The sequence below is a fragment of the Dipteris shenzhenensis genome, chromosome 1, assembly GCF_047967505.1.
Source record: "Dipteris shenzhenensis isolate YYH24624 ecotype China chromosome 1, Dip_SZ_1.0, whole genome shotgun sequence".
Classification (NCBI taxonomy): domain Eukaryota; kingdom Viridiplantae; phylum Streptophyta; class Polypodiopsida; order Gleicheniales; family Dipteridaceae; genus Dipteris; species Dipteris shenzhenensis.
The window spans coordinates 60,891,973-60,915,489 of record NC_141596.1 but is presented as its reverse complement, the minus strand read 5'-3'; the positions used below and the strand labels follow the sequence as shown (position 1 = coordinate 60,915,489).

General features: G+C 45.7%; 1 protein-coding gene across 1 annotated transcript in view; it reads right to left on the bottom strand.

Moving 5' to 3' along the window:
- Positions 1 to 23,517, bottom strand: part of LOC147906149 (uncharacterized) — a 104,540-nt gene that overhangs the window by 74,352 nt on the left and 6,671 nt on the right. The window contains exons 4-5 of the mRNA XM_087383419.1: positions 10,214 to 10,349; positions 3,775 to 3,903 (exon numbers count right to left, since the gene is read on the bottom strand). Coding sequence (XP_087239545.1) covers positions 3,775 to 3,903; positions 10,214 to 10,349 — 265 coding nt within the window. The remainder of the gene's footprint in view (positions 1 to 3,774; positions 3,904 to 10,213; positions 10,350 to 23,517) is intronic.

Below are 23,517 nucleotides of genomic sequence, written 5' to 3'. Positions count from 1 at the left end.
GATACATTGGTGAGACCAGCTGCGATGTACGCAGCTCCTTTCTGGGCAGGAGACCTCGGCGCTGCAGATTGGAGACGAGTAGAGAGGTTACAGATCATCATGTTCTCTCGGCTCATTAGGGCCAAGGCTACAGTTCCGCACGAGATCATGCTAGCAGAGTTTGGAGCTACTCCCCTTGCATTGGATGCAGCGTTTCAGTCGGTCATGTATTTGCATAGGGTTAGGGAGTTTGGAGACTCAGCAGCAGGCAGAGCTCGGTTGCCATGGTTAGCACTTGCATCTTCTATGGAGTTGGCACGATCTGGGGCCCGATACTGCTGGTACTTCAGACTCACTAGGTGGCTCACATCTCTTGGACTAGACATGGATAGACTGCCTCCCTTCCGATACAGCATAGATGCCCCTCATCTCGAGTTGACTCGCCACGAGCTTAGCCAGGTCACGAGAGCAGACTTGCTGCAGCTTCATACGTATCGCACTTGGATTTATCCCACGCAGCTTCCGATGAAGATGGCCACATATCGTGACCACTTCCTTCGGATCTCAGAGGATGGATTTGTCATTCCACCAGGCTATACAGGTATCCACATGTCCCACTCACTGAGGATTGCCCTTGGCCAGCTTAGAGTCTCTTCGCATCAGCTCGAGATAGAGGCTGGTAGGATGCGACGCATGGAGGATGGACGGCGACCAGGCCGAGAGACCAGGATCTGCCCTTGTTGCACCATGGGAGAGGTGGAGTCAGAGGAGCACTTCATTTGCAGATGCCCGCTATATTATGAGCTCAGAGGTAGATTCCACTGTCTCTTCACGGATGGCTTTGGACCTCTCTCACGAGTGATGGACTACGAGGATCAGCATTGCCTAGCTCTTTATGTCAGGGAGGCCACTATGCTTCGACGAGACTACCTCAGAGACCATCAGCACAGACCGGAGCGTGATAGAGCCCAGCCTGATAGAGCTCAGGCACACGCTATACCAGAGGACAGAGACCAGGAGGAGCACGAGGAGGTCAGAGCTCACACAGGACACATGCCTCCACCCTGTGGATGTACATATGAGATGGTTTGTAGACGCCGCAGGATCTTGTTACATAGGGGACGTACTCGTTGCTTCATCTCCAGACGATCCAGGATGATGGCAGCTTTTCGGAGGAGACTTACTCATGGAGATCTCGCCCCACCAGCCGCTCACCTCACCTTTGCTCAGATTTGTACTCTCATAGCAGGAGGCAGAGTCGATGGACAGGATTTCCAGTATTATTTTGGTTCTCAGACTCCGTGACACCTGGACTTGTATCTTTGCATTGGCATATTGTACTCATCCCCCCATTTTGCACCCAGGGGCGGTTTCCTTGCATCTAGTTTACTTTGTATTTAGGCTCAGATTTGACATTATGTACTTTCACTTGCATTGTATTGCGTAGCACGTAGATGATATTCGACGATGCCTCTTCTTTGTGGCACGTTGATTTTGTGCTATCTTGTATGCAGAGTTCTTGATGTCCCATGGGCCCATTTTGGCCTTTAGTGGACAATAATACACTTTCTTTCTTTCTTTCTTTCTCTTTCCCTCTCTCCAATGCAGAACACCCAATGCTGAACGTTGAATGCCCAATGCCCCATACTCCCCCTTCTCCTTCATCCTCATCCCTCTGCCTTGGAGGATCCCTCCTTCGCTAAGAATCTCCCTCCTTTCTCCATATTGGTGATCCTCCTATCTCCTTAGCTGTTGAGGATAGCTGTTGCACCGCTGGCTCTCTTGATGGCTCCACCGACTTCTTGACTCGCCAACCTCTTCGAGTCAGGGTGGTGTAAATACTCCATGTGCATGTGCGCTAGATCACTGAACCACGGTACACGTCTTCACCATGTGCAGCTGTAAATACTCCTGTGACTGCTCCATGTGCTATGCTCACCCTCCATGTGTGCAGCTCTCGATGAGATCACCTTGGACATGGTACTCCTAGTTGACCTATGGTTGACATGTGTCAACCTTGTGGTTGACATGTGTCGATGCATGGTCGTCTTGGGTATGGTACTCTTGGATGAACCTGTGGTTGACATGTGTCACACATGATTGACATGTGGTCAACGCTTGATGTCATGTGGTTGACATGTGTTGACACATGGTCAACACATGGTCAACGCCTATCAACATGTGGTCAACGCTTGACGACAGCAATCTATTTGGGATGTCTCTATTGTAATAGTTTTCCACACCACTATCATTCACCGTCCCGGTGAAAAGAAAATGGAGAGGAGAACCCGTGAAAAAGAAAAAGAAAATACAAGCCATTTATATGGCCATATAGTAGAAAAAGAAAAAAATTACAGACCATGTGTCTGGCTGTGTAACTAATATCAACAATTGTATAAAAATGAATTTTTGTAAAATAAAATGCCTCTTGCTTGAGTTACAACAGTGAAAATTGAACAAAACAGAGGACATCATGAGGAGATCACATCATGATATTTACAATGATAGCAAATCTGTTTGTAAAAGATCTAAAAGTAGTATGAAACCAAAAAAGACATATGTATCCCTAGATCACTGAGGGAGGTCATCAATAGCCTTCTCCTTTGCCGCAGTCGTATCCATCTCAGGTTTGTTGTTTTCCTCCTCGGCCTCAATTGTATCCATCACATTTTTCAGATCTTGGTACTTTGCCTTATACTGGCGGTATCACCTGTAGTAATGATCATGTTGCGATTGCAAAGTGGAATGGGAAGTCCAAAGGGTGGTAACCTGTGTATGAAGCTCTCTGTAAACTCATCATCCATCGCTGAAAGCTTCGCTTCCAATTCAGCTATCCGAGAATCTGATTTTTCTTTGGCAGTTAGTGAGGAAGTCAATGAGTCCTCTTTTTTTTTTTTGGGCAAAAAAGAGACTTCTATTAAGTATTAACGAAAACTGTTAGAGCAAGCTCCATACGGGAATACGGGATACACCATGCAATGCATGAAAAGCTCAAGAGCCAAAAAGAAAGGATTGGGGCTGATAGTGCCATCTCAATCCGGTAGCAATCTCCGAGAAAAAGGGAGAACCCCTCCAAACTCCAAGAAATACAGTCCTCCTAGAAGAGGCTGCCCGTGAAGGGCCCTGCATGCTAGCCCATATGGCTATCAAAGTGTGAACCGTGTCACTCCAAATACCAGTGAACACTTGTGATGGGTGTATCTAGGTGTCATCCAAGGCCTCTGTGCATCTGGCTCTCCAAATGTGCCAAGAGGAAATGCTAGCCAAAATCTCCCAAGAGGTGTCCACTGAAACATGTGAAGCTATGAAAGGAGTATGTGGTACATCCTGAAGAGAGCAGGGCTCTATCTCCTATCGGCAGATCGAGAGTGCCCAAGAAGAAGGCTCGCCTTCATAAAACACCTTGGGCCCAGTAAGGGATAACCATGCGACCGAGCCCCAAGTCATGAAGGAGCAACTCCTTTCCAAACAATTCTCGCTTGATTGCAGTTCCAAAGGCAATGTCGCACTGACTCCTCTGCAGAATGACAGTGTGTCACATCAACACACATCAAGGAGTCTACATCAAGCTTATCAATGTGAGTCTTTTCATTTTGGTCTATTGCTGACTTCCATTTCATTTCACTTTCATTATGTTTCCATTTTAGTATTGTTTTCTCTCTCCCTAGTCTACCCTCTCTCTCTCCCTCTCCCTCTCCACCATGTTCCTTCATTTCCTAAGTGCTATCATTGGAAGGAGGGGGAAGAGAGAGAGAGAGAGAGAGAGAGAGAGAGAGAGAGATTTGGATCACTCACCTCTTTGACTAGAGGGCATGGATGTTCTTGAAGATCATAACGATCACTAACATAGTTTCCACACATAACTTTTCCATCTTCATAGATGTAAAATCCAGCACCATTTTTTTTGTTTTCACTCCATTCACCCTGCAAAACCTCCAAAAAATGAAACAATTTCCCATTGGAAAGAATGCCCCTCTTTGACCAATTTATTCATAAACATTGTTATGTCTGAGCAAACCAAACCCTCAAAATCAACAATATGAACCTTGCTAAGGTGTACAAGAATATACAATAGGTTCTATAGTATTGAGTAAGCAAAACAAGCTTTCTAAGAGAAAAGCATCGGTAGGGTGTAAAATGCATTGTCTTGTAGGTGTACACTAAGATACACAAGAAAAATTAAGTACTAGTACTGTCACAAGTTCCAATGCTTTGTACCAACATAAGTTGGAAATGAATCTTTTTTTTTCATATGAATTCTACACATGTAGATGTGGAAATGAGTTGTTTTCTTTTCTTGATATACAAATCTTCTTCAAAGGCTATAAAGGCTATACAAATCTTCTTCAAAGGCTATAAAGTCATAAAAAATATTAGAAACTTGTTAGCATGCTAAGAGGAGCCTAGTGTACAGGGTGGAAGACGTGGCTGGAATTACCTTTAAACAATCTATGGCCTTACCTAAAACAATCTATGGCCTTAGCATACAACTTATCAATTAACATTGTCTAAAGTATTATACATATACAAAACTCCACCAAATATCTTTAATGGATCTAGGCATGCAAACAAAACATATCATATCTAGGATTGGCAAGGACATGGGTAATGATCACAAGCATTCTATTCCTCGCCAGTCTTAACCCTAGGGCAATCAAGGGATTAATATAAATATATCCGTGCTCTATCGAAATGGGTCAGGGATTCCCCATGCCTACTCCATCATTCATGGGATAAATCCCTAGATAAAAGGTTATATCCACAACATTAGATACTTGACAATACTCTAATCTTGGGTCCCACTAGGCTTCCTTAGGACAACTTGGGTCCTAGAATAACTGTTGGGAGTCTTACATTCATTCCTCTTCGTCCTAAAGTCAAACATCCTTAGTAATGAAGTATAGGTAAATACTAGGGCACATGGCACTTAGTCTCCCAACTGGCAGGGAGGATGTGGTAGGCCTAGTATGTTACTAAGGACTCTCACACATGCTCAGCGCTCTTGCATCCAATATGTATCCCGGCCTATGTTCCTACCATGATACCATCCACCAAGTTTTTCCCACCATGGAGTATTGAATGCCACTCCAATTTATATACCACATCCACTTTGTGTAGAGCTTGTACGTAAAAAAACTCTGGTATCGTTCAAACATGCTCCCATGGTATGAGCATAACTACAAAACAAATCTAGATGTAAATGTTCGTTTGCTGATGCGCACCACTACTGATTCCTTAGGATATCAGAGTTTTTCAAACTCTACTTGCCAAAAGAGGCTAATGAATCTTGATCTCAATTGAATATTGTATATTTAGAAATAAAAGACAATTTCAATATATGCATGAGGTAACCTTCTCACTTGCAAAGCTTGTATCTTCTCTGTGGTGGCAGAAGTGAAATGGGTAATCTTAGTCAAATGACCAGCCACTACTATAATTACATCATGACCTGAATGGGTTGTGGCTAAACTAGTGCTGAAGTCCATGAGAACTCTCTCTCTCTCTCTCTCTCTCTCCCCGATGGTTCACTAGTTGATATTGTCTCATCATATTTTCTGGCCCTATCTTCACGATGAGACTAGCGATGTAGGCCTGCTTGAGCAGAGGATACGACTCTCTTGCCCGATTGGAGAGATAGTGCTTCCACTCACACTTTCAGGACCCACGGACCAAGGTTCTCCTCTTCAATTTCTTGGTCCAACCAACAGGCATGTATGGCAGCCCTTGCTGGGGGCCAAACCTCTCGGATACATACTGGACTCGTGTGGAGTGATTACAGGTTCTCTTGCTGTCACAGATGATCCACAATAAGCCACTGGCTCCCCATCAAATCATTCAGGCTAAGTTCGGGGCATCTCCATTGCAGTTAGATGTGGCATTCCAAAATATCACTTACGTACACCATGTGCAAGACTATGGCTCCTGTACTATAGGGTGACACAGACTACCTTGGTTGGTGCTGTCCTCTTCTATGGCATTAGCACCTGAGGGTGATCAGAGATGTTGGTATGCACACACATGCAGGTGGTTCCAGAGATTGGGATTCCACATAGATAGGCTGCCACCCTTCCTATATAGCATTGACGCCCCATTTATCCTGTTTCGAGGCAATGAGTTCAACCTGATCATCCGAGAGGATCTTTTACAGCTACACACATTCATGACCTGGTTGGTGCCAAGAGAGCTCCTTGTGAAGCTCAGCTTCTATAGGAATCGCTGCTTGTGCATCTCTGAGGAGAGTCTCATTGACCCGCCAGGGTACACTTAGATCCACCTACAACACTCACTTAGGATTGCCATTCGGCAATTCCATCTTTCGTCGCACCGACTTCGTATCGAGAGTGCATGACTCGAGGGGATACCTAGAGAGAGTCGTACCTGCACACTATGTGACCAATATGAGATCGAGTCAAAGTGAGATTGAGTCAAAGGAACACTTTGCTTTTGGTTGCCCATTTGTACAGCCCAAGAACAACGAGTCCTTGTTCACCAAGAGCAAGATCTATTAAGCATCCTATACAACAGTGATTCGAAAGAATTAGGATGAAAAAAGTTCACCATGTTCTATCCATGCCCAATCGAGAACATCCCCTTTCCCACTATTTCTCCACTCTTCACCACAGCCCCCGTTTGAAAGAAGCCATCAAGAAGCTGCAAAACGGCAAGGCCAAGGATCAAGAGGGCCTCCAAAAGAAGATTTCCTAACTCATGGATGGGGAGTCATCGCTCCAATTCTAGCCAAACTCTTCAATGAAACCATGTGCAAAGGCTTTCCCACTTCCATGAGTACTATCATATGTATTCACAAGGTAGGGGATTACATGGATGCAAGCAACTATTGGACCATCATGGTTGGCCACTTGATGGCCAAGGTATAAAGGTCATCTCTTCAAATACATTTCATGACCAAAGCACGGGCCGTTGATCTCTAGAAGAAGGTAGAGGAACTCGGATGTTGGGTAGAGATAGTCCCATTGACCAGCCTCGCGAGTGGGTGGACGATGCAGACAACGATCGAGGAGTCCTCCAAGTGGGCGGACGATCAAGGAGTCCTCGAAGTGGGTGGATGTTGTGAAACGTGAGCTTGCAAAGGAAACGGTTTCAGCCATTTCTACTTGAGCATTAGCAGAGAGCCAGCAAAGCAATTCCACGTATCACTACCACTGCTTCAGACCTCCATCTTGGGGGTACTCGAGCATGTCATTAAGGGGGCATGGCGAGTCAAATGGGATCTCTCTAGAGAGCAGCCTATAGTGATACTTTTCAAAGACACCTAGGCCTGGCTGGTGGCACTGCGCAAGCGCGCAACCCTCCGAGATCCCCACAGGTTCATATGGATGAGGACCTTACTCCTCTATATGTAGAGAAGAGACGAGTCCTCATATAGCAGTGGGAATGGAAAGTGGGCAGCGGTACGTGAGGGATAGCTCCTCACTAGACCTGGATGAGTACCCATGGACAACCTACCAAGGGAGCAGGGTCTATGAGACTCATAGGCCAATACTTTGACCTACACAATGTGGAACTACAATAGAACCTTATTGTCACAGCCAAAGAACTTCTTAGAGTCATATAAGATGAGACATTGTCTTCTACACAGAGACACATCCGAGTCCAGAGCACCCACTACCACTAGTTTGCGTGGTAGTCAACCTTTTGGGACGAGACCAGAGAGATAGAAGGGGTATGAAGATCGGCTGACATTTAGTTCTATACCAATGATCTCTCACTGGGACGATTTGTGTGGAATGCATTTACAAGTAAGCCCTCAGCATGAGACTCTTCCATCTACATCAGCACATAACGACTTTGACTCTAATTTTTATCATACACATGCAAATACCCTCATCTCCACTAGATTTTGGAGTTTATGATTGCATGGACCAGACTCTAATTTTATCATACACATATGCAAATACCCTCATCTCCACTAGATTGTGGAGTTTATGCCACAGTGCATTGATTATGCATATTTCTCAGTGTTAGTAAAAACATCTTTACGTTCAAAAATATCAACTACAAAGGGTGGGAGAGCTCACAAAAGCAAGTCTCGATCCCATATAAGATCTAAAGTGAGGTCAAACCAAGGATGAAGAAAACAAAACAAAATTTTTTATATTGGGTGGAAGAGCTTAAAGTCCATGCAGCAATGTTTAGTATGTTACGCCGCCTCATGCCATACTCTACAAAGTAGAATCTTTCAATAGTCGCTCTCAATCGTGGAGTATCACGCTCCCAAATGGCACATAGGTAAAGATGATGTTCTACTAAATAGCAACCAAGGTAGCCGATGGAGTTGCCATTCCTTCCTTTCCTACATCTCCATTGTGCCCATCATTTTTTCCTTTGCCCACCATTTTTCCCTCAGCCCTCCATTTCTCCCTCAGCTCACCTGTGCCCTTCATTCTATCCATCACTCTTCTCTCTCCTAGCTGCTAGCTTTATGGGTTTGCTTTCCACCAACTCTCTTCTTGTGGACAAATTCAAGGGGGACGGATCCCCTACATGGCAAACAAAAGTGCAACTCCTTCTCATGAAGGAGAATGTTTGGGATGCCATCAAAGATGATGAAGCACTTGAGGCATCAACGGAGCCTCAAAGACGAAAGATTTGGAAGCAACACAATTCGAGGGCCATCGCAATCATCGGGCTTTGCCTAGATGATTCATTGATTCATCACATCGACTTCAAATCCAAGGCAAAGGAGATTTGGGCACGCCTCGAGAATATATTTGGTAACAAGATCACCAACTCCAAGGTATTTCTGAAAATGCAATTTTATATGCTGAAAATGGAAGAGTCTGATACTTTCAGTGTGCATATAGCAAAAATTAAATCTTTAATCCAACAACTCTCCAATTTGAAGTGTTGTCTGAATGACGAGGACAAAATGGCTGTCCTGATGACAAGTATGGAAGGGATTTCTCGCTTTGAGAATGCTCTTGAAGTACTTCGCATTGCATTGACTACATTCGAAGATATGGTGTCTCTTTTGCTTGCAAAGGATCGCTGCAAGGCTGTCGGTAGGACCACCGGGTCCTGTCCACCTGAGGCTCCCTTTGTTGTCTCTGTTTGTCCTGTTGAGGAGGAGGAGGGGTCTGACCCTGACCCTGACCCTGACCTCTGGTCCAATCTCTGGCTACGTGGCCCATATGCCCTGCAACGTAGACACTGACCTGGTAACTAGGATACCTCTAGCTTCTATCGCAATGTTTCCCTCTCTAGGGTCTCAAAGGAGAATCACCTCCATGAGAGACGTTGGGTCCTATACAACCATCTTGAGCCGGGGGACACCATCCTTTGTCATTGCTGAAGCTGTAGTCTCTGTGGTGGACTCCAACACCGTACCAAAAGCCCGACCGACAGAGGTAAGGATGGCTCTATACTCTCGTGGGAGGCCCGAGAAATGAAGCAACAAGGAACATGATGGGTTGAGTCCTTGTCCTCCACCATGAAGCCATGGTACCAAGGAAGAGATACAACAAGTGGGGGCCAAGGAGGATGGGACTCTTTGCTCCACAAGTTCCAGGGTGGTGTTGGAGGAGCTTAGCTGGAGCTGGAAGACCCCTTTCCCGTAGATGTGACCTCCTGGATGTCGTCCCCTTTTAGTGCCAAGCTTGCCTAAATCCAGTCTTTTGGAGGGATATGGAATGTTGGACTTCCACAGGCTGTTGCTGCTGCTTGGGTAACTCTCCAATGGAGTACGCAATCAAAGAAGGAAAAAGCCTCAACTTTGAGTTGATCAAGGCCATAGGAAAGTTAAAATTCAGTCAAAAGTTCATTGCTGCAGCAGATTTTCGATCGAATTGCTCCCCAAAACAGCCACGCAGAATCCCAAGCAAAATCCTCTAAGCTCTGCACCAAATGGCTTCAATCTGCTGTAGAGATATGCCCCAAAACGTCGACACTAGAGATGCCATTCTTCTCAATCCAACCACATCGAGAGATGCCTCAACTCTATCCTTGATTATTCGTAGACACTAGAGACGCTATTCGATTCAATCCAACCACATCTAGTGCCCCCAACATGTAACGCTTGCTACATTGATCATAAACCCTGCATGATAACAATTAGACTCCCAAATTCTGACATTCATTAGATGTTTCATTCAAGTGGCTTGTTTCCACCTCTTTTCTAGTCATGTTCAAGTATGACTTCTTGAACGGGTCTTTGATATTGTGTCCAATTTTACATAGCTTGGTTTTTATATTCTTTGAAATTAGACAAGCATACCTTGTAAATGGCTCCTGTTGCATAGAAGAAAATCCCTTGACCATGACGCATCCCCTTTTCAAACTCTCCAATGTAGCTATTCAATAAATAGTTGGATGATTCTTCTTCTATGTTTGACATCCACGCACTCTTGCCTCTGTAGCTCTACAATAATTTAAACATTAAACAAGCTTACTATGACCTTTTACAAAAAACTAGCACTATGAAAGTTTAAGAATTTTACGCATCTTTGTTGTCAAATTATAGAGTACTTTCTTAGATAATGTATCATTTGAAAGCAACATCCTTTGCAAGACACATGAACCTTCTATTTAGTTTGAATAATAAAATTGAACAGGGAGCAGTTGATCCATCAAATCCCACCTAGCAATGTCAAAGCCAACAGAGTGCATGAACATGACATGTCACCTCCTATGAGTGAAATCTATCACCTTGTAATTAGTCATTATGAGCTCAAGACCTTTATGCAAACTTTTCAGATCTTGCGATACATAGATGATGTGGTGCTTTTATCCTCCTCTATAGAGGGTCTTTAGAGACCTTTTGATGCACTATAGTCCTTTTTTGAGTCATATGATTTGAAGGCAACCTTGACAAAACCAAGGTTATGAACTTCAATACCTCCCGAGCAGCAATAAATAGAGAATATTTCACCTTTGATGGATCGCCGGTTGAGATTGTCTCATCTTACACATACCTAGGGGCTCTCTTTTCTAGCCCTATTTTTACGATGAGACCAGATGTTACGCTCTAGCCGAGGTAGCATGACCTCGGAAGAATCAGTCGACATTTCCCTTAGAGGATCTATATTTGTAATATATTTATTTGCGCTTCATGTAAATGATCGGGAGGGGATTAATGTCCAGGTCCTAGGTAAGGGTTGACAACACCAGACTAGGTGGATCTAAGGCTAAGGGTCTAATGCAAGAAATGTGCCTAGGGGCAAAGGAAACTAAAGCATCCCAAGAGAGGGGTGAAATGTTGCATTAGTAAGGCCCTATGATGATGGCATGTGGCATCTAGATCCATCTAGGGAATTGGGGGCTTGTTGGAGTTAGTCACGTATGCTTTTGGGATTCGGATTTTCTCTGTGAGCTCTCACGCTTCAAAAAGATTGTCTGGGTGGAACAAATTCGGAGCTTCTCCTATGATCTGCTGTAGTTAGTAGTTAGTGTGTTACAATTGGTATCAGAGCTCATGGAAGAGATCAAGGGATGGACGAAAGATCAGAGCCCAGGCTAGGCGTGGGATACGTGACATGTAGAAGAACGGGACTGTTCGTGGGTTTGACGGAGGGGCTTGATCGACGCTGGCCTACACAAACGGCGTCGAATTGAAAGACCTGCGATACCAAGAGAGGGGATCTGGTAATTAAGCGATACGTGGATTGAACGGGTTCCGCAAGGATGGTTGACGAATTACGAATGATGTAACGACGAACAACAGGGCCTGGGGACAGCGTGGTGGCTGAGCTCGTATTGCGGGAGATCTTCGATGAGGTTCATGGATGGGCGACGCGCAGGCAGGATTATGGAGGATTCGGGAGCCTGTGATAACAGGCGATAGGTTTACAATCGCAATCTGTTCTGTCCTATATTCAGCGCCTACGCTCTCTGGCTACGTAGCTGACTTGCAGTGTAACTTGGTAGCGGACAGTAGGCTTGGAGCGCAGGTGTGACGCAGAACAGCGTGGTGGCTGTACGTATCATTTGCAAGGTCATCGCTTGTAGTTCGTGAATTGTGACGAAGAAATTTGACGGAACATTAGCTCACATGTAGCGATGGGCGACGCACGGACAGCGTGTTCATCTACGATCTATTTGTGATAAAGTCTGTTTCATTTGCTCCTCGGGTATCAAATCGAGAGGCAGAGGCGTATCATTTTCGATCATAGAGCAGGCTTCGATCAGAGATCAGGCTTCGGAGACTCGAATTGCGTGGAGTTTCCAGGGGGCATCAATTTTTCCTTTATTATAGAATTTCAGTTTTTAGTGTGCAACTTATTATTTCTGTACAGCAGAGTTTGCAGTTTACTATGCCTGTGTATGTACCTGTGTGTTTCAGTCAGAGTTAGTTTGCAGGAATTTCCCTAGTATAGGGAAAAGCTGGATTTGGATATATGCCTGTGTCAAATGCCTAGTTAGTGTGAAGCTGGGATTGCAGGTATTCCCTAGTATAGGGAATTGTGTTAGAGTGCCAGTACACTGAATTGTGTTAGGTTGTAAATACAATGTTCTAGCGGTGTTTTATTTTATTTATTTAAAAAAAAAAAAAGTAGAACACCCATTGACCTGAATGGAAGCAGAAGAAGGGGCTTCCAGAAGGGACCCTGGTGAGTCAGGAGTCCAGCCGACCTAGCAGGTGTCGCACCCAGGAGCTCACACCTTATCTGGCAGGATTGCATTGCTTGAGGATGCCTTGCAACAATTATTAGCACAACAGTTACAGGCCAATGCAGGGCAGTCTGAACTTAGAAGAGTGATACACAGTATGTCTGCCAGACCTTCTCGAGATGAGAAGGGAAAGGCTCCAATGGAACCGGAGTCTAGTGTCCATACGGTCGAGCCTAGGAAGGCTAAAGTACCAAATATTGCCAATTACAGGCCGAAAAAGTATTCTGGTCGGATGAACGACCGTAGTTCTGATGTCATTGAGACCTGGTTACACAAATGGGACGAGGCATTCGCCATTTGTGAAATCAGGAATGATATCAAGAAGATCCGCGAGGCCACCCACATGTTTAGTGAGGCAGCGGATCGGTGGTGGATTAAGCAACAAAAAGATGGTATAGCATCCACTACCTGGGAGGGGTTTAAAAGAGAATTCAGGAAACACTTCTTACCTCCTGACGAAGCATCCCGAGCTTGGGATCAATATAGGAACCTTCGTCAGAGAAATTTGTCAGTGGCAGAATACACTGATAAGTTTCGAGAGAGCGTAATGAAGGTTGATGAACCCCTGCCTCAATCAATCCAAGTGAAAGATTTCATATTTAGATTGAATGATCGGATAAAAATGGAAGTTCGGGCTAAGTACGCGAACATGTTAGATGATGCAATAGCCATAGCCCTGAACTATGAGGATGCCAAGGGCAGCAGGCCAAGTGGGTTTGCACAGGTCGGAACCCAGTATGGGTATCCGAAAAAATCTGGGTTTAAGAAGAAATGGATTAGTAAAGGGAGTGGTTCTCAGCCGAGTGGTCAAGCCAAGCAGGCGAAACTAGCTGAAACTCCTAAACCAAGTACCACCATTGGAGTGAAGAGAAAAGTAACCCCAATGGCAGCCCGGGCTTGGTCTAAGTCTCCCTTAAACCCAGAACAAAGAGAAAAAGCGAGGAGAGAAGGCTTGTGTTTTGGATGCCTTCAGCCCTTCAGTGGAAGGATTGTCCACGGAATAAAGATCATCAGATGGCTGAGATGGTGGTCTCAGAATGTGACGTGGAAATGGAGGTCTCAGAATGCGACATGGAAATGGAGGGAAGTCCCAGAGCAAAAGAGATGCAGATTCAGCTAGCGGGATCTTCTCAGAGGTCAGTACCTTGTTTGTTATGTGTGTCTGTTGCTAAGCTAGTAACGAGTGCACCTGATAACATCCTATCTAAGCCCGCAGCAACGGGGTATACAGCCTTTAATGATACGGAGTTAATTAAAATGAAAGGGCAAGTGGCCAATCATGATGTCATTGTGTTGTTTGACTCAGCGTCAACTCACAATGTGATTAACTCCAAGCTCGTGAAGAGGCTGAAGTTAAAGACAAGTCCATCTGACTATGCGTATACAGTCAGAATGGCAAATGGAAGTTCAACTGAAGTATGGGACCAAAGGGTTACCCAGTTGGAGCTTCATATTCAGGACTATGCTGAGAAGCTTAATTTTGAAATGACCGAGCTTGCTCATGCAGATATAGCCCTGGGTATGGCGTGGCATTCTAGGAAGAATCCAGCCATTGATTGGAAAAAGCATGTATATCAATTCAAGATGAATGATGTGCTTTATGTCTTGCGAGGTGAGAAAGATATACCTCAGGGACCGTTGGTTTCCGTGATGGAAATCCGAAAAGCTCAAGAAGAGTTTTTATTCCTTTGCATAGCATCGGTAGAGTCGGTTGATGATTCTCTTAAGTGTGGCTACCATCAGATCTGGATTAGAGCCGAGGATGTGCATAAAACTGCTTTCAGAAGCAGGTTTGGTTATTATGAGTTTTTGGTAATGCCCTTCGGACTTACCAATGCTCTTGCTACATTCGTCATGCTTATGAACGATTTACTACGTCCGTATATCGGAAAGTTTATAGTACATTTTATTGACGATATTTTAGTGTTCAGTAAAAGTATTACTGAGCATCGTGAACACTTAAGAGTAGTGTTCAGTACTTTGAGGAAAGCCAGTCTTTATGTAAATAAAAAGAAAACTATACTGTGTATGGTTAGGCTTGAATATTTAGGATGCATAATTACTCTAGAGGAGGTAGAAATGGATCCGAGGAAAGTGGCTGCGATACTAACTTGGCCAATCCCTTAGAGTCTAACCGCGTTGCGATCATTCTTGGGATTTGTCCAATTTTATAGAAGGCATATCAAAGGATATTCCGAAATAGTATCGCCATTGATTGATCTGACCTCAGATAAAGTACCTTTTATATGGAAAAAAAATCAACAAGAAAGTTTTAACACCATAAAACAAGCTGTGGTCGCTAGACCGGTGTTAGAAATAGTTGATCCCCAGAAACCATTGTTCCTGGAAACCGATGCAAGTGGCATTGCGGTAGGAGCAGTTCTCCTTCAAGAGGGAAGGCCATTAGCCTTTGAAAGCAAGAAGCTTTCTCCCTCTCAAAGGAATTGGCCAACTCATGAATTGAAGTTGTATGCTGTTATCCATGCTTTGAAAACATGGAGGCATTATTTGTATGGTTCAGAGTTTTATGTGGATGTGGATCATGATACTCTGAAACATTTTTGTAAACAGCCTGACTTGAGGGGCCGCCAAGCTAGGTGGGCAGAGCTCATGCAGGAGTTTAATTTGACGATTCGGTACCGAAGAGGGAAGGATAATAAGGTTGCTGATGCATTGTCTCGCATTATGCACAATATGAGTTTCACGGTATTAGAGAGTGCTCTAATGACCGAGATCAAAGAAACTCAAAAGGTGGATGAGTTTGTCCAGAGCTTATGGCCTAAAGCTCATGTGTTAAGACTCGGGGAAGAAAAGGATGACCTGGCATCCAGAAAAGGCCAAACGTATGCAAGATATACCATAAGGGATGGTATGCTGAAAAGAAATGGCAAGGTTGTAGTACCTAGTCAGAATGATCTCAGGCAGAGAGTCATTCGACAATGCCATGATAGCCCGTGTGCGGGACACCCAGGAGTCGAGAAGACATATGATCTCGTAAAGCAAGATTTCTTTTGGCCAAAGATGAAAAAGCATATTCATGAATATGTGACACGGTGTTTTTCGTGTCAGGTAAGCAAGGCCGAGTGGGTGAAGCCACCCGGACTTTTACAGCCCTTGGAAATACCACTAAGTAAGTGGGAGAGCATTTCCATGGAATTTATTATAGGACTGCCTACGACACAAGGAGGGTATGATTCTATCCTTGTGGTGGTTGATCGTCTAACCAAGATGGCTCACTTCATTCTGACTAGAGAGTCTGTTAGTGCCCCGCAAGTAGCGGATTTGTTTATTAGACATATATTTCGTCTGCATGGATTGCCTAGATCCATAGTGTCAGACAGAGATGTTGATTTACCGGTCAATTTTGGACCGCGGTATTTGAGACACTAAGGACTGAGTTGGGAATGAGTAGTGGGGATCATCCTGAGACGGATGGTTAGACGGAGAGAGTCGACCAGACTTTAGAGGATATGCTGAGGGCATATGTGTCATTGAGGCAACATACATGGGACAAGTGGTTGCCATTGTTAGAGTTTTCCTACAATGATAGAAAACATTCCTCTACCGGGTTCAGTCCGTTTGAGCTGAACTATGGTTATAGACCAGCAAATCCAACTATAGTTGGAGTACCTCAGAAAGTGCCTAGTGCCGCGAACTTTGTGGTTCAGATGCGGGAGATGCTAGCACTTGCGAGAGCTAATATCCGCCAGGCTATGGATAGAGCCAAGGTGTATGCGGATGAAAACCGGTCTATAAGAGTATTTAAGGAAGGAGAAAAGTTTTTCTCAGAGTTCCTTCACACTCGAAGTCGTTAACTTCAGGAGAGTGTGCTAAGTTATCACCTCGATACTGTGGGCCGTGCTTAATTCTAAGGAGAATAGGCAAGGTAGCCTATAAATTAGAATTGCCACAGGGGTGTAAGGTGCACCCGGTTTTTCATGTTTCGCGCTTAAAGAAATTTTTACATACACGTGACTCACTAATCGAAGGTGTGGTTTTGTTTCAGGAGATAGAGGATAATGCGAGGTGTAAACCAACAAGAATCCTGGACCGAGGAACAATGCAAATACGAAATCGGAAGATACCCACGGTGTTGGTTGCATGGCATGGTCAGCCTCTATCCGAAGCTACCTGGGAATCCGTATACCAGTTGCGGAGAGTGTTCCCAGACTTTATCATCGAGGACGCTGATGTCTGAAGAGGGAAGGATTGTTACGCTCTAGCCAAGGTAGCATGACCTCGGAAGAATCAGTCGACATTTCCCTTAAAGGATCTATATTTATTTGCGCTTCATGTAAATGATCGGGAGGGAATAAATGTCAAGGTCCTAGGTGAGGGTTGACAGCACCAGACTAGGTGGATCTAAGGCTAAGGGTCTAATGCAAGAAATGTGCCTAGGGGCAAAGGAAACTAAAGCATCCCAAGAGAGGGGTGAAATGTTGCATTAGTAAGGCCCTATGATGATGGCATGTGGCATCTAGATCCATCTAGGGAATTGGGGGCTTGTTGGAGTTAGTGAGAGAAGAGAATGCACTGTTCACGTATGCTTTTGGGATTCGGATTTTCTCTGTGAGATCTCACGCTTCGATAAGATTGGCTGGGTGGAACAAATTCGGTGCTTCTCCTGTGATCTGCCTATAGTTAGTAGTTAGTGTGTTACACCAGATATGCAGGCCTGTCTCAGCACAAGGGATGTCTCTTTAGCTAGGTTGAAGAGGCAGTGCTTCCACTTGCACTTTCAGGACCCCCGAACCAAGGCCCTGTTATTTGACTCCTTGGTCCGACCAGCTGGGATGTATCGCGACCCTTGTTAGGGGCCGGATCTCTCATATGCAGAGTGGGCTTGGGTGGAGCATCTCTAGGTTCTCCTGTTGTCACGGATGATTCACAATAAGTAGTCGGTTCCCCACCAGATTATTCAGGGCGAGTTTGGATCACCCCACTACACCTTGATGCAACATTCCATATCATCACATATCTATATCGTGTTAGGGGATACGGGGATCACACTTCAAGACATTGCAGACTGCCATGGCTAGCATTATCCTCTATGGTCCTAGCAGCTAAGGGTGACCAAAGATCCCGGTATACACACATAGCATTATCCTCTATGGTCCTAGCAGCTGAGGGTGACCAAAGATCCTAGTATACAAACATAGGCAGGTGGTTTGAAAGATTGGGGCTCCACATGGACAGACTTCCCCCCTTCCAATACAGCATTGATGTGCCGTTTCTCCCACTTAGGTATCACGAGGTTAAGTCATATGTGAGGACCTCCTACAACTACACACATTCTGGACCTGGTTGGACCCGAGTGAACTCCTAGTGAAGCTTAGCTTCTGAAGAGATCATTGCCTATGCAATTTTGATGAGGGTTTTATTGATCCTCTTGAATATACTCGGATTCACTTCCCCCATTCACTGAGGATCTGACATATGATGATAGTGGTGATGGGGAGGGTCATATTGACATTGTTTTATGACTTTGTATTGATGTTCTTATGGCTACATGGCATGTAGCATGTAGTATGGGCGTTGATGCTTGTTCAGTAGCTCCACCCTTTCACCAAGGAGTCTATGAGACTGTGAGAAACTTGATACAAACAAGCCGAAAGGGTGGAGCTGTTGGAAAGGTCACCCCCCCATCTGTAAGCCCCCATATCAGGAGAGCATGGAGGAGGTGGACCTGGGTCCTGAGAAAAGGCCACATGAACAGCACTATGGCTGTCATGGGGGTAGAGATCAGAGAGAGAAAGGTCAAGTCCCTGGAGCTCCAGAGGCTGCATCAGATGGCGCCTTTGTGCAGAGAAGGTGGCAGGGGAATCATGCCTTGGATCTGACCTGACAGGAGGCTATTGATGAGCAGCAAGAACCAGGAGTAGTACCCATCTAAAGAAAATTTTCTCATAGCCATACTTAGGCAATGTATGCTTTAGAAATCCATGAGATGGACCTCTAAAGAAGCTTAATCATGTAGAACATGTGAAAAACTCTTGACCTATCTTTTCCTCCATTTGATAAAATAGTATCTATTACACCAAAGTCATTTTTAATTCTTGCTTATCCATATATACGCATGAGCCCTATGAATAAAGGGATTGTCCAAGGGAGTTTTCAATTCTGTCCATGTATAGTCCCGTCACCGCTCATGCCCAAAGTGAGATTGAGATCAAATGGCTCCTGAGATGGAGCACCGAGCGGCGACATGCATGATGTAAGGACCTGGGAAACACGTGGTGAAGCAGTACCAACTGGCAGATCAAGTGGCACATCTGCTTCCCGAACAGTAGCCATAATCGGATCTGTAACAGTGCTGACCACTGAGGATACCCCGGTGAGATGAAGGGAGGGGACATGCGAAGAGGATGCCAAATCCGTGGAAGAAGCATCTGGGACATGTGCAGAATTGACCCCCAACTGGGCTCCGGAAGTGCATGAAGTAGTACTGGGATCCGCCGAAGAGGAGACATGTAGGAGAGGTTGGTGGAGTGGTGGCGGGAGCACGGAGAGAGAGAGGGTAAGATGCGGGAGAGGAAATGATGGTACTGGCAGGGGTGCGGAAGAAGGGGAGAAAGAAGATGCCACCCGAGAAACAGACAGGGCTGGGTGGGCAAATGGAAGCCGTGTAGCAACTATAGGAGGAGGGGCAGCCTGCCACTGATGTAGAAGGCGGGTGAGATGTGGTCCACATGTGCATGTATGTGTCTTTCCGCGGCGGAGTGAAATAGAGAGGCGAAGTCAAAAGGAGTCGCGGTGAAGAGCACATTCAATGCAGGGTGAATACTCCTCAAGATAAAGAAATGGCCAGGTGTTGAATATAAACGTGCAAAGAAATACCTTGCCTGTACCTCCTCTCTTCTCTGTCCCTCATTGCTTGTCACAATCCTCTCCCCGTCTATGCCACTTACAGCCCGTGAGAAAGGATGTCAGGAGCGGAGACTCACCATAAGCAGGCTGAATCGCAAGTGTGGGGAGACGCAAATAAGTGGACACCAGAGTTGGGGTGAGAATGTGGTGGGAACCCATAAACTCGAAGGTGTCAGATGACATGTCATAACTCTAGATGAAAGATGTACACAATGAAATGTCCACCGGAGGAAAATCAATCTCATCGAACTCCGTGAGGGCGAGTGCCTCAATCTCCCCTCTAGATAGGACAGATGAGAGATGAAGAGATGGATCGAGAATAGAGTCTTGAATACCACCCGAAGTTGGGAGGAATTCTCATCATCAATGGGTGCATCTCGAGGTGCCACTCGTCGTGGGGCAGGAGCGGGTGAATAATCAGAGCCGCCATGGTCCGAATTGCTAGAGGAAGTGGGAGAATGAGCTGTAGGATGATCCCGGTCCTCGTCAGAGCTCACTGTGATGCTGGGGCCCACTGGAGTAGCAGATAAAGTAGGTACAGCACAAGTGCCCGATGCAGCAGATACTGATGTAGAAGCACCAACAAGAGTATTCAGGGTAGCAACAGGTACAGCACAAGTGCCCGATGCAGTAGATACAGATGTAGAAGCACCAGCACGAGAATTCGGGGAAGCACCTGCACCGGGTGCAGTGGGACCTGTAGGAGAGTCTGGGGCAGCAGATGCACCTAACACTGTGGGAGAAGATGTAGTGGGCCTCCTGGGGAGCGGTCCAGATGCCGGAGTACTCTGTGGCACTGGAGAGGGATGTAAACTTTAAAGGGGACCCTTGAGAAGTCATCTTTGCATAAAAGGGTGTGAAGAGCTTGTCTTTTGGTAGTCGAGGTTTGTACTTGATGCGCCTCTCTGGCATAGAGGAAGAGGGGATGAAGGGAGCGTCGGCAGTGATTGTGCAAGAGGGGGGCTGCAGAAGATGATTGTGGAGGGAGGGGAAAGTGATTGCGCAGGGGAGGGGAGTGATTGTGCAGGAAGGGGGGGTGATTGCTCAAGAGGGGGGAGCTGTTTGCAGGGGGGCTGATTGCGGAGGAGGGAGGGAGAGCCGTGTGCGCAGGAGGGGGGGGAGAGCTGTTGGAAGTGATGACGCGGGGCTGTAGGGAGTTAGGGCATAGGGGGTGTAGGGAGTGATGCCGTAGGGGGCTGTAAGGAGAGATGGCACAGGGGGGTAGGGAGGTGTAGGGAGAGATTACAAAAGGGAGGTAGGGAGCTGTAGGGAGGGACTGCGCAAGGGGGGGGTAGCTGTAGGAGAGATGGCGTAGGGGGTAGGGGGCTGTAGGGAGAGATGCGCAAGGGGGGGTAGCTGTAGGGAGAGATGTGCAGGGGGGTAGCGGGCTGTAGGGAGATATGCGCAGGGGGGTCAGGGGCTGTAGGGAGAGATGCGCAGGGGGTAGGGGGCTGTAGGGAGAGATGGAGGCAGTGAGAGTAGGAGGTGAGAGGAAGCTGAAGGAGAGGAAGGAGGGGGCTGCAGCTGTAGTGAGAAGGAGAGAGGCTGGAGCTACGAGCTCGCCTGTTGCATTGTTATGGTGTATTGCTACTGTTGCATTGTTGTGGATGAGTGATCTCTGATCTCTGTTCAGAGAGGCTAGTGTATGAGGATCTCTTCCTTCTATGATACACACTTGTTCGCATTGTGTTCTTGTCTACCACTTTCTCCGTTATCTGTTATTAGCGTTGTTCCTTCTTATCTCCTTTCTGGGTTTGTTTTTTCTGTTCTAGTACTCAGCAGTACTCAGCACTCCGTAGCATCTTCGACTAGTGTTGTGTCATAGGTTCATGCATCACGCAGTGTAGTGCAGTTGAGGTAGAGTTGTGTCATAGGTCTACGCATCACCCACTTCATGCTCCTCACATCAGTGGCCTTAGGCCTCTGGTAACTCAGCCCTCATATAGTCCGGAAAATCCATGACCTCAACCCATACACGGCAGTGATGTCGAATGAGACCATGATAATCCTTATTTGGCGACCATGGCATGACATGGACCATTTGTCTGCCATAGAATAGAGGGGACATCTCCAATATCTGCTGACAATATGAGGCATCCAAAAAGTGCACTTCATAAAAACCTCAAGAAGCAAAATATACTCCTTCAACAGTACAGAAAGAAAGGAGCGTACGGACTGTACGGATTGCTGACGGGACAGACAGGGCTGTACAGAGCAGAACGAGTATGGCAGAGATGTTGACGGAGGGCAGGGGGCTAGACTGTACGGAGAGGCAGGAATGTACAGACGCATGGAGGGGCTTTAGAAGGGATCAGCAAAGGCGATGCACACATACACGAGTGGAGCGGGATTGTACGAGATTGCGCAAGAAGGAGCGGGCTTGATCGTACGGACGTACGGCACCTGTACGGCGACCGTACAGGTGTACGGATAGATGGGGGAACGGTATGGAACCTTCTCTGTCTTGCGACCTGCTCTCTCATGCTCTCTCGACCCTCACACCCAGTGCGCTCACTCTCTCACACACACACACACACACACTTTTTTTTTTGTGAAACTATGAACATCATATTATGAAACCTCTCCCTCTCTCTCTCATACACACTTTGAAAACTCTGATTATATTACAGAGAAGCTTACCCGAAAAAGGGCAGCACAATTACATCATGAGAAAATCTCACTATATGATAAGTACACCTCATAGTCAATATAGTGCGATTGCAAGCAATCAAACAAGGATTGCTACAAAGAGTGCCGGAAAAAAGAGAACTTGGAGAAAGTTGGATCACCAAAGACTTTATGATTACAATCCTTCCATAGAGTCCATAGTGCCCAGTAGCGAACCCAAAGAAAAAACAGATCAAACTCCTATCGAGGTGGGTGTATCCCAAAAAGCTAGAAGAACTTCCCAAAAGTAGCGTGAGGAAAACGAGCTCGCAAACGCTGCCCTAGGAAGTTTAAAAAATCACTGGAATGAGGACAATGCCGGAAGATGTGAGATACAATTTCCCGTGAGGCCAAACAGCGACGGCGAGCAGCTGGAGTAATATGCCGATGAGCCAAAAGCGACAGGCTCCCTAGTGAGTTGATGCACAGGTCAAGCTTGAAGATCTTCCCTTTATGTTCCCTAGACTAGAGAAACATCCCACGGGTACGGCACTGGCACTTGTTCGACACGGCCACAGCTAGAGACCACAGCAGACCACATGGCATAGGGCCACAGCTAGAGACCACAGCATCCCACGGGTGTGGCACATGGCCGCAACTAGTAACCACAGTAGACCACATGGCACACACCCCAATTGCCACCAACACTTTATCACAGGTTTTATGCCACCACAGCTTCGTACACTACTAGGCTCTCGCTTGGGCTGACCCCTCTACCAACTTCCAGAGGATCATGGCAACACCATCCTCTCAGACAGACATTTAATGTATTAGTGTCTCTATGGCTATGTTGATGCCTGCTTAGAGGCTCCACCCCTTCAGCTCATGGTATTTGGCTGTTTTCAATGTCATAGATCCTTCGGTCTCTCTCTCTCTCTCTCTCTCTCTCTCTATATATATATATATATATATATATCAGTGGCTTTTATGGACTGTACATTCTCTCTCTCTCTCTCTCTCTCTCTCTCTCTTCCCATAGATCCTAAAGGGTCTCACATGGACTTTAATACAATCATATCATATCACCTCTCTCTCTACACACTTTTTTTTGTGAAGAAATCTTTTATTGCTGTAAAACAATTACATTCATAGTTACTTCGAAACTGAAGTAACTATTACTCAACTAAAGATCTCAGTATAAGATGTATACACATCCTGATCAATCAAACGAGTCTGAACACAATCATAGAATGATTGCTGCAGAGATCATTTGAAAAAAATAAAGGATGAAAAAAGGGGATCACCAAAGACTCTATGATTTCTGTCCATCCATAAAGTCCATAGTGCTCAGTAGCATACCCATATAAAAAATAAATCAAAACCCTGTCTCGGTGGATGAAAACCAAACAACCAGAAAAGCCTGCCAAAAGTAACAGT